At 39.3% G+C, this 12,840-nt stretch overlaps 1 protein-coding gene across 1 annotated transcript; it reads left to right on the top strand.

Moving 5' to 3' along the window:
* Nucleotides 1-6,339: 6,339 nt before the first annotated feature.
* On the top strand, nt 6,340-8,053 carry LOC144356690 (uncharacterized). The gene has a single exon (XM_078011356.2). It carries the CDS (start codon nt 6,340-6,342, stop codon nt 7,486-7,488), a length of 1,149 nt encoding a protein of 382 aa, XP_077867482.1. The 3' UTR covers nt 7,489-8,053.
* The last annotated feature ends 4,787 nt before the right edge of the window (nt 8,054-12,840 follow it).

The following is a 12,840-nucleotide window of genomic DNA, read 5'->3' as shown; positions in this document are numbered from 1 at the left end:
CGCAATAAATGTTTTTTCAGCGGTTTTCAATTTTGCAATCACGTGACTTTGTGTTTTTGTTTCTGACGCATTTTAACTTGGAAGATTAGGAGCGAAACCACGCCAACATCGTCATAGCTCCCTAGAATTTAAACGCAATCAAATACTGTGTACTGATGTGCCAATACTAGGAATTGTGACGTCACCTTAATGTTTAGTAGCTCGTAAATCTACAATAATTATGAGTTATAAGAAAATGATTCTGATTGATAAATCAATAATATAATATACGTATCAATAGTTAACGTACTATATATCATCGGTTAATTTGTACATTGTAACTGAAGTGTCAATAATCAATAATTTATATATTGATTGATTAACTATTTATTGGAAACCCCATGGAAGTGCCATTGGCAGACCCATTAGATTAGAGATAACCCTACTCATTACGATAAGAAGACTGGACTTTGAGTTATGTGTCATGCACAGAGGACAGGAACAGTATACGAGACCGATAGAACGTCATTCTCTCGACTAATTGGTGATTTTCCGTACAATAGCGAGATCTCGCGAGATGCATGAAAGACGTGCGTCGAACGTCTGCCGCAAATATCGAACGATTTGATTTTGAACTAGAATTTCTTTATTTCGTAGCTTACATTGACCGGCCGATCTTCGACAGAGGAATATTGCTTCCGAATACCCTTACTTAATCGAAATTGCCTATCATCAAATGTGGACAGCACATTATTAAGCATGGAAATGTCCCCGAAATACTTTCGCGTTTGTCGAATCCCACGCGATGTTTGACGCGACTACGACGCTATGACCTTTGTTTGTAAGCAAATAACACCGAATAAACGGCAAGGTAAAGACTATGTCTAATTATAGTAAATACGTACTGCGTGCGTGACTCGAACCGGCGCTCGCGTACGGCACCTAATCACCTAGCTTCACGCTACTACACGTCTTCCCCTCGGCCACCGGGCATCCCCAATAAAAGGATGCTTAATAACCGATTTGGATTAATTTGTTAATTTGTTTGTTTGTCCTGTTTTTACGTTCGATTTCACGCATAACGCGTGATTCTCGCAGTGAACGGAAAATGGTCTATTGCAGCGGCCTGACAAGTATGCAGAATGTTCGCGTTCGCTGCTGAATCAGTGAGCACAAATTAGGGATTGTATTATCACTTGCATATGATAATTGTCCGTAATTATATGAGTGTTATGATATTATAATGGGCCGGTGGCGCAGACACGACAGAATGGTCTGGTGACGCAGACTCAGACACGACGTGTTTAGTGTGACAGGTCTACAGGCTTACCCCCGTTCAGGCACCGATAATCAAGAAATATACAAACACGCCACGACGGGCAACAAGGACACATAGACCAAAACGTACATCTATAAGCTACGCTGAATGTTTTTAAGAATTTCCGTCTGTAAACTGGTAATTGTGTTTACATGCACCATGCGACATGTAAAATATACAACATCTGGTCACAATTATGACAATAATGGCGTGTTTATTCTAACAATGAAAATACGTACTGTGCCGTGTATATTGGTTTCTTTAGTTGCCTAAATGAATAAGTACAATTTCTATAGACCACTTTTCCGGAAGTAGCGAGACTGGGGTGCAAAAATACTCCTGCTTTGTTATAGCTAAAAATAAAAATAGTTGCTGATAGTCGATAGAAGGGAATTTTATTTTTGTGACTGTGAATGGTACACCAAGAAGCATAATATCACCCATGCAAGTTTACGTTACACCCCAAAACAACATGCGAGCGCATGCGAAACGCCATATCTTCGACTTCCTGGAAAGTCGTCTATACTCACACCCAGCAATTATTCTCCCAGCGCTGTTTAGAACATTTTAGTGTGTAAACTTTAATACAATTCAAGTACATTATTGTTTCTGGAATTACCGTCATTTAGACGTCACATAATATACTGATGATCATGCACAGTATTCCAATATGAGGATTATTGTGCAGAAATTCAATCAATTTATAAGACGATCTAAGCATACATACACGTCACGGTTGAAATGTATGAAAAGTACGAGTAATGACATTAACCATACAAAATGGCATGTGATTAGTTTCAAGCCGCCTAGTAGAATACTTGACAGCTCAATAGTCTGAACAATGAATTTTCTCTTCAGTTTATTTCCATAATTACCGTCATTTGGATTTAGAGACTACCACGATCAATTCTCGGTGCTCATCACGTGCACATGATCCCGGGTATGTTCAAGCGTGTCTTTCGTTAACTGGAGAGAAATACGTTGATAGAGAGCGCATATGTCTGCTGCATTTACAGTAGACCGGCCTATGCCACACCATATACCTTCCATGGCCACACCAACTCCATCGTCCGAATCGCACAGTTTCGCTAAACCCGGCCATTCATAACCGGCCCACGACCCCTTGCATGAGCGTGTTAGGTAAAACTGTATTTCACCGCAGTTAAATTGAGTCATTTGATTGGGCGCGCCAAGGAACTGGCGCTACCAATCAGCGTTGCTGTATCATAAATTTGAAGACAATTTGATTCACCGGGAGTCAAGAACAGAAGCCGGGGGGGGGGGGGGCTACTTCCACATCAAGTGGGTAAGGGTGTGAAGCCCACCTCTCGAAAACCATACTCACTTCTAAACCATTTTTTTCTATGTATATACCCACTTCTAATCACAAGTGTTTTCAGCGAAAAAAAAATACACCCAGCTCACAACTTTCGCAACCAGTGAGCGCATCAGGGCAATGCATTTTATTCAGCCTTTTCCAGTATTTGGCTTTGAATATAAGGATCTGTGAAAAAGTATATAAATGCTACACATTTCTAAACCAAACCATTGATAAATGGCTACCCACTTCTAAACAAAATAACGTGAAATGACACCCCAGTCGGGCGGCACATACCCGTATTGCACTTCTATGGAAGTAGCCCCCCCCCGGGAACAGAAGGTCTATTTTCGTCGACACTTTCCAATTTTTGTTATTCCAACGTTGAAAATTGTTTGTGGACAAGTGAATGAAAACTATGGAATGTTTAAATATTTGTGCAAACCGTGTTTTAGTAAACTGACAAAACTGACGAGACTGATAACATATCGACTTGCCGATCCGTTCTTCGTTGCAACCATGGACGTACTAGAGATGGACGCTGCACGGTGTTCACTCGCTTTGATGTATTAATAATAATAATAATAATAATAATAATAATAATAATAATAATAATAATAATAATAATAATAATAATAATAATAATAATAATAATAATAATAATAATAATAATAATAATAGTCTTAATTGAAGTCGTATCCTAAAAATGGACATAGATCTAAGTACAATAAAGCATGGTTGTCATTCCATGTCAGAAACATTCAGAATAAAAAAAAAGATACACTAGTATAAAAAAAACTAAACTAAACAAAACTAAAACAACAAACTTTCCCGAAAGTGGGATAGAGAGACTGTGGTTAGATGTATGTGCGTTGCCGCCACCAGATTACTGTTAATCCAGATTGTGTCTGCATAATTTCCTGTCCACAGGAAACGACCACGAACATGCCCGATTAGTACGTCCATGTTGCAACTAACAAATTGTTTCCCTTAGAAACAGCACTAAGTTTTTTCTTTTGATGGTCAGTAAGCTCGTCCACAGAGAAAAAGCTAGCAACACGTTGATTTCTATATTCAACTGAACTAGTGCCACGATTTTACCAAGTAATATGTCGTTTCTATCGCGAGTTCTGATTGGGTAAATGTGCCCAAGTGAATTTTATTCTAAGTAATCGTTTGAGGGCGTGCGACATACAATTTCAACTGTTTAGATTCAATGTATGATGATAATAAGGGAACAAAACATCAGAATAAACTCCGCACATACAGACATCTAAAAACAAAATTCACTTTTGAAAAATATTTAGAAACTGTGCAAAATCCCTTCCACAGGTCATCCATGTCCAAACTAAGAATTAGTGCTCATGTGTTAGGAATAGAAACTGGAAGACATAAAAACATTGACATTTCAAAAAGAAAATGTCAGTTTTGTCAATTAAACGAAATAGAAAATGAAGAGCACTTCCTTCTTAAATGCGGTCTCTATAAAAAAGAAAGAAATGAGCTTCTCAAAAATTTGATGCTACCTCCAAAACTTCCTGACAAAGAAAAAATAGTTGCAATACTAAACAATGGTAGTAAAAAATTAGCTCCTCAAATTGCTAAGTACATAGATGATTGTTTTAAAATCAGGGAGAACAACCTGAAAAAAGTACTACCAGCTGCCTCAAAATGAATAAAAAACATTTACTTTCATTTATTATATTTTATTAATACCTTTGTTTTATATACTCTTTTAATCTTATTTAATTTTTTTTTTCATTGCTATACCTTTATTGTATTCTTCAATCAAAGTCCCATAGAGGATACGATAACAATAAAGATGATTATTATTATTATTACAGTAAATCGTGGTGAAATTTGCCAAGGGTTAATGTTGAGGCATCGGCCGAATAAATGGGTCTTGGCTGGCGAAGATGCAGCCACTCTATCATAATGAATTGAAGGATTGTGATATATCGGTATAAATTTCGCTATTTTCACGTGGATATAACATGGTAAAGTTACACCGCTGCTATGCCGACTACATTTTACAGTTTTGTATGAATTGTGAACGATTCTCTTCCAACATATCAGAGACTGAGTTCTCTATCGTGACCATGCCGACTTCGAAATGGCGATCTTTCTTTAAGATATAACACACAATTTAAGTCAGTTCTGTCGAGCTTTTCTCGACAGAACTGAATTCATTCATTCATTCATTCATTCATTCATTCATTCATTCATTCATTCATTCATTCATTCATTCATTCATTCATTCATTCATTCATTCATTCATTCATTCATTCATTTGAATTGTGTCAACGGCTGTCGACGCCTTCAGAGTGAAATATTCCGTGTTTGCACGGATAAAATCAGTGCTAGCATACCAGTATGACGTCAAGACAATTAAACTATAAATGGTTTTATCTATATATACCGTGGCACATAGCTTGGGACCAGGCATTTTTAAAAAGCAATATGGTTCGCATTGTTATTGTATTCGATACTGTATGTAGATATCATAAATGGGCCCATGCGTTCTCGTTTAACGGTACGTATTAAAATTGCATCCGCATGTTCATTTGTGCTACTAAAGAAATACTATAATTTTGAGCGCAGCCGAAACAACGTGAAGTGTGACACATGCAGACAGTAATCGACATAGCTTGTTTATTTGTGTTATCACGTTAATGATTACATTTTTGCTCAAACTCACCAGGTTCAAAGGTCGCTATAACCACACAACGAGAAGTAGAGCGGCATTTTAAGAAATGTGGGTTCAGTCGAGTCCAGTGGCTTAGATTCAGGCGAGATGACACTGGTAATACACGACAAGATGACACACATTATAAAAATAGGTAGCTATTGTTATTTACCTTTACATTTAGTCTCGCCCAAAGTTTTATTTGTTTCATTTAAATAGTTATCGTGACGTGTTACTAAATACCTGTTACTACGATGGGTATTTACAGGATTGACATCTATTACACTGTACACATTACTGATAATGACACGAAACCCAGGGATAACGTAAACAGGGCCGATATATGTTATTGTGCAATACGAATCGTGAAGCTAAGAATATTATGTCAGATATTCCGACCATGCCAGCCACGCTTCACCGTTTAGTGTATCTTATGTGAAATATACTGTGAATAAGAGCCGGTCTTTGAAACGTATTTAGTAGACCGGCGCATACCTGACTATCAACCAGTTGAGCGAGGCTAACCGAGTCGTAACCTCGGTGTGGTTCGTAACCAGTCTTATGATTGGTTGTTGACAAATTCTGAACAGGCCACGCCACCAACTGTGCCATGCGTTCGGGCAAACCGTTAATTATCCTTAAACAAGTCAATTTGTGTAGTTTTCTTGATTTATTCTGCAGATACAGGTAAAATATAGATAAGGCTTTGGCATAATTTGAATAAGCAACTGATATTCTTCAACCTGGTATTTTTGTTTATAGATTTTATTTTTCATTCTGTTCGTCTGTTTTTTCCAGTTTAAAAAATATGAGCTGGCTGGAGCATTCATTCCTTGTCTATTTTTTACACTGGATACCAGCCGATACCCCCCCCCCCTCATGAAGACTGCATACAGTTGATCATAGTTCCTGGGCTCCCTGTTGTGAGTACCCCCAGGAAATGAGCACACGTTTGGACTTGCGAAAAAGTTTAATGGAGTAGAAATTATAAACTACATTTTTTTCAGAAACATAACACAAAAGAACCAATGAACGGAGATGGTGGCAAAGAATTACCGTGGACTGACAATCTGTTTGATATCTTCTTCCATACTGAGTACGGTGGCACTTGTAAGTTTCGTAACATGGAGTAATCTCACGAGCTTGAATCCTACCACCCCTGTTATATACAATGGCATATTCCAGAAACATATCGCAAGGAGAAATCACTCATCGTTAAACCTAGATATGTTACGAGTTATGAAGGAGAGAATAGAAGGTTTCAACGAGACAGGTTCATTTTTTAATGCATCCTCAGATATAAGTCCGGCATTCGAACAGATTGAGTCGAATGTTGCTGCTAGAAATAATACAATCGGTACTTTGCAACGCCACCATACGACACCTGATACGACAGTGGTACCCAATATTGCCCACTATGTTTGGTTTGGTAACAATACATTTCGGTTTGATCATCTCATTAGCATATTAAGTGCTTACAAGATAATGAAACCTGATCGGATTTTATTCCACACTGACAGTGAGCCGAGAGGGCGATATTGGGAAGAAGCCAAAGCCAAAATCACAACACTCCAAGTATTTCCAAGACAGGCGCCTCTGACTATATTCAACCATACCTTAAATCGTAAAGAGCACATGTCTGATGTTGCAAGGCTGCAAATACTTCTTCAATATGGCGGGGTGTACACGGATCTTGACGTCATTCACATAAACTCAATTGAGCCTCTCCGCCATTTTGATTTTGTGATGGGGAAAGCGAGCCACAATGCATTAAACAATGGGATTATCATATCTTCAAAAAATTCTAAGTTTCTTAAACTTTTCTATGAAAGTTATTTATATTTTAATTCTTCTTGCTGGAGCTGTAATTCTGCCTATGCATCTTACGAACTCTCTCAGGTATATCCACATTTAATACGAATTGAAGACAATTCACTGGCGCAACCGAATCACCAACAAACGGATTTGATATTTTATGGCCATTTCAGATGGTGGGAAGGTCACTTTACCATTCATACATGGATACGAGTTTTCCTAAAACGAGCCCGTGTTCATATTTATTTTACACCAGAAAACATCAGAATCCTGGACTCTGCATTTGGTGAAATGTGTCGTTTTATATATTATGGGAGAGTGGATCTAATACAGAACGTAGCTGATCATGCTGCACTGACATTGCTCCTGTAATTATTTGGCTTGTATCACACGCTTTATTTACGTTCTTTATGTAAAATTAGACACAAGGGTCATTCCCTAGACCATATACAGCATTGCTGTTACTTATATCGCCTTTCTTAGATTATGTATTTATTTATTTATTGCTTCCCTTTTGTAACAGGGGCTCACTATGTAAACTAGGAGCTGCACCAAATAAAAAATACATTTCACTCAAAGACTTATGGATAAAAAAAAAAAAAACTTTTGATAGACAAAAAGAAATTAAGTTACATGAACTAAGATAACAAAATATAACAACAACAAAAGACATCTAAAAGTAGCAACAACAAAAAAAATAAGAAAACTAAAATATAAGAAGTACACTGGAAAAATATTAAATATTATCTGTATACCTCTTTCTACTGTCCATGGCATCAACTAAGAATTTTTTTGTAAAAGTATCAATTTCGTCACACATGACTGAATCATACTGCCTTGTACTGTCACCCAGGATTAAACATAGCACTTCTTTGTTTGCTATGAAGTCTTTATGTAAATTTATTTCATTTTTGTTACATAGGAGCATTTCAATCCCTTCCATTAGAGTTTTTCTCTGTGCTGAGAAACATTCACAATGTAATATGAAATGCTCCAGTGTTTCAGGTTCCTTTTTGCAACATGGACAGATACAATCATTATTATCCAAGTTTGCCCATTTCCTTTTCTCATATGCCAAACCAAGAGTGCAGGATCTTGCCTTGAATTTTAATTGGGTGCCCTTGAAGTTGGATAAAGAATTTAAATATTTCTCACAATATTTTAAATTTGTTTTAAATTTTCTATTTTTATTTAATTTTTAAATTTCTATGTATTGCATTGACGTTTACTTATGAAGATTATTTATACCACGTGGTATATATGACGTGGTCACCATTTTTATCTCTTAGACCACTTGTTGCATTGAACGAATACTTAAGTCTCATTCCTATAGGAAGGGCTTAGTTATTCAATTGTTCTTGGCGTTTTCTTTATGAAACTTACAGATTTAAACCCATTTTTACCACACATTGCTTTCTCTAGTTAATGTGTAACGGGATGTGTAAATCAGTTTCCATTGTTGTTCAAATAATCTACTGTGAAATACTTTATTTTCGCTGGAATTAATTTTCGCTGAAAAGGCTTTTTGGGCGCTTTGTATGGAATTTATTTTCACTGATTTTTGATGAGTTTAATGTGAAATATAGGAAAAAAAGTATATTGGCTGGATTTTATTTTCATGGAATCGTTCTTCCAGCGAAAATAAATTCCGAGAGAAAATAATGTATTCTACAGTATTTAGTCTCCTGTATATCCTTAAATCATAATGCCGAGAAATACTCGCACACTGACTCAATTGTTTAAAAGCTTTTGCAATCTGAGTCAGTTTTCAGACGGTCGATGAATACTATGAAATAATTTTGATGTTTTAGCGAATGAAGTTTAATAGCTATAAGTCGCCACTAAATATCTGTTCAAGAACTGTATCATCATTTTTGTACATACATTGTATGAGTGTATTTTTGTATGTCATTTAAATGTTATGGGAGTGTATAAATAGCGAAAGCTGAGTTATTTAAATACTGCGAAAAACGTGTTACCACAGAAACTGTGTGCAAGTCCATGGGATTATTTATTCATGTTATTACATAAGCATGATAATGAATAATGATACGTGGTACAGAGTAACAACAGCTCTCTGAACGTCTACAGATTTATGTTCTCTGTGTGTCATAATAATGGAACAAAGACAAGTTCAGTTCTGAAAACCAGTTGTATATATCTTTCTATGTTTGTTTAAATGATAATGTAGCTGAAATTAGAACATTGACAACAGAGACAATGTCTGTGAATGGGATCACGGTCCCCCTATGGTTTGTAGGATTGTGGGTATCCAAAGTGCAATGTACCACATGCTCGTAGCCAGGGGCTTCGGGAGGGGGTTCTGGACGACTCCCCCTACGCGTCCTCAAAGGTCTTTTTTTTAATACAGAATGTTTTTTTAAAAGACGGTCTAATTTGTATCACCAGCGGGGCTTGACGACCTAGAGAAATTATCATAGAATAGAGATGAACCCTGTGGTTTACAGTTAATTCAGTATTTCAGTATTCCCGAATCCGTATTGTACTGGTAAAGGCCCAGACGGGCACCCGACACTCTGCCAGTCAAAAAAAGTGACGCCTAGCTGTAAACGGCTCCCAGAAGTCTCACTTGGCGGCCTGTGGATGACGCCGAGACAGTCCCCTAATGTGTAGGTGGGCAGGGGGGGGGGATAGCTGGTACAGGTTACAGAAACGAACCATTCACTAATTAAAATCCCATTATTTTCGGCAAATATTTTATGTAGTTATATACACAACTGAAATAAGAATATACTGGTCAAGTTTCGTCCAACAGTTGTAAATATTGTACGTGTAGAGTCCTTGTTTCGCTGATTACAGATTTCTGATTATCTGTAATTATCGAAACGAACCATTTACTGATTAAATATTGTTGTTTTCGGCAATTGTTTTATGTCGTTATATAGGTACGGGTTGATGTGTACCGACGACTGATGCAGCAGCAGCACCACCACCACGTGTTTCAACACTCTGGTGAACACGTATAGATCCGTGCATAACCCGAAGGGGAGCACCCCGAATTTGAATACTTGGCCCTATATGGTCTAGCGAGGCTAATCAATTGAAACGATGCACGGATAACAAAACAGTGCTTGGTGTCTCCACACAGAACCGACCAGGGAGCACATACTGACGGGGTGGACGTTGACATAGGAGACGGAGATAGCAGTGGAATTTTGTAACCGTGCATCACCGCCTGGAGTGTCCAAGAGTCGGTTACCGGCTGGTTCCAAGCCGGAATACACCGGCACAATCTGTGTTCAATATGGATATGTGGTGACAGTTCTACATTAAGAGCAAGTCTATTCCAGGAAGGTGAGAAGGATCCACCACCTGGTCCCTTCTTCTTGGGGGTGGCACTCTTCTCTTCCCGGGAGAGTAGGGGCACTTGCCTCCTGGGTGCTTCTGGCCAGTGGGTATCGACTTCGACCATTGCTTTGGATCCCGTCCACTTGCACTTGGCAGCAGCCAACTGGCTCGCGGATTCTACCTGTACAATCTGGTCAGTGGCTTCCCAAAGCTCTCCCACCTAGTGACTCGGTTCACTGCCGAAAACACAAGCTGCACACAGGTAGCTCCTGCCAAGAGAGCCAGATGAGACTGCATATCACACATAGTTGGACATCGACGTGTCTGCTGGTCTAGGAGGCTGGTGCGTTCTGCCTCTGAGACTACAGATTACTGGGACGCATCGTAATATGTTCCAGTGTGCTGGCCACAAAAAGTTAATGGGTCGCAACTTGCGTGGTGGACTGTTTCTGACTAAGATGCCAAGAAACTCCAGGGAATGGAGCCATCTGCCTTTACCCGTCCCGCCGAACAAAAGTTCATTGTACCAGGGTTGGGGGTAGGAGCCGAGGGATACCGTTGAGGCATGAGGACTTTGCTGATTCTGTGTGTCCTCCGCCACATTCAGCAATCTGCCAGACCAAGGGGCCCCCGCAGTCGGTGTCGCCTTGAATCCTGCAGTCTGGGATCCAGAATGCCGCAATGCTACCGAGAGCGACTGCTTCAGGATCAAGGGTGATGGTATGAACATCGAGTCACAAGGACAGATGACTTCCCACATCATCCCCTGGTGTGGTTCACGGAGTCTTTTAAGAAAACGAGGGATCCCAGGTGGAAGCACCCTTTGAATGTGAACATCACTTCCTGGTGTACTTTTTACCGGTCGCCGACCGAGAGGCGTCTGCAGTGGAGGCATCCCACTCCACCTGCAGCTTGTTTACCAGATAAGGCCCTCAACAATAGCTTAATGTCTGAGGCAAACCCAGTAACCAGCGAGGAAGGATCCACAGAGGGACCGACAACAGAGAAATCTTGGCTACACCGCTGACGGCCCCCTCACTTGCCAAAGCAGCACCCGACGAATGGGAGGTCTTCCTACCCATACTAGCACTCCTCTCACTCACATCCCAGGGCCATCCAAACTGACCGTAATTCAGACCGAACCTGGGCAGGATGCTCAGCCTCTGCAACATGAGGGCGGGCTTGGAACTCATCCAAGTTCTCAGCATCCCAATTTGAACACACATCCTCATGGCAAAAAAAATCTGAACTCCGCACATATTCCAAACATAAATGACATTTACTATTATGGAAATCCAACCAGGGAGATCCCGGTGGCAATTCTGAAAGGCCGAGTCAACTTTTGGGGTGACAACCCAGGAGGTGAAGAGCTCTTCTAGGAGTGCTTCCTTTCTTCTAATCAACACGCATGCAAAGAAAGGAAGAAATTACAGTTGAAACTGACATAATGAAGCAAAAGTGGTCACCAAGTTTGTTTGTGTGCGGTACAAAAAAGAACACAGGGCCCCTAGAAAAATGATATCCTACCAGACACCATGTCTTACTGTTACCAACGGTCACAGGAGTACCTCAGAAAACTCGGTCGAAAAACTGCTGACTGAACCATACTGTTTTTCTACGATGCACCCTTGACGCTGCAGGTCGGCGTCTTCTACACCGTTCTGATGCATATCGCGCAAGGTGTGCCGGGAGTTTGTTCGACATTTCGAACGTTTTGAAGTCAATCGTCGTTTCAGGGACCCGTTTACTAAATAATGACAAATGAAACTTAGAAAACTTGTAAGAACAAACTGGGCCCAAATTGCACAAATTTGCAATAAGTTTATGCTGCTATTGTCTGGTTCAGAAGGCGTTCTACGCGTGATTTTATCACGTTTAAGGACGTTCTATTTTTCGAACTTGTTGAAACCGGAAATTACGCAAGTAGATTCGAACTTCAAACACAAACTTGATTATCGTTATTATGTGATAGTTTCTGTTATTTCAAAGATTGAATTATTTATGATATTAATATTTCACTCACAAAAACAATATTTCACTAAAATACGTGATTAAAAAGCAACTTAAATTGGAAAAAAGATTATTAAGTTCCGTGTATTTAGTGTAAAGAGGCGGCGGAGCGCTATTTTAGCCAAAATCGGCTAGTAAGGCGTCATATGACACAGGTCTGTGCTGGGACAGCGCTTCCTGTGACGACACAACGATGATGCACACTTTGTGCGGAGAAAACAGAGTGAACATAAGGCAAGATGGCGCTGACCTCTTAACCTTGATCACGTGTTGTGTGATGTGGAAGAAAATCTATGAGGTCATTGGACTTCCCCTGACCAAGATTTCACTCTCAGTCATTGGCTGAATTGCAGATTAATGCAAAATTGAAAAAAATAAAAACTAGGCAAATTAGATATTCTATAT

This window comes from Saccoglossus kowalevskii, chromosome 19 (assembly GCF_978046115.1).
Source record: "Saccoglossus kowalevskii chromosome 19, keSacKowa6.1, whole genome shotgun sequence".
Classification (NCBI taxonomy): domain Eukaryota; kingdom Metazoa; phylum Hemichordata; class Enteropneusta; family Harrimaniidae; genus Saccoglossus; species Saccoglossus kowalevskii.
This window is presented reverse-complemented; position numbering and strand designations above follow the sequence as displayed.

Coding starts and splice junctions, on each gene's coding strand:
- LOC144356690 (XM_078011356.2), top strand. CDS start 6,340: ATGGTGGCAAAGAATTACCGTGGACTGACAATCTGTTTGATATCTTCT.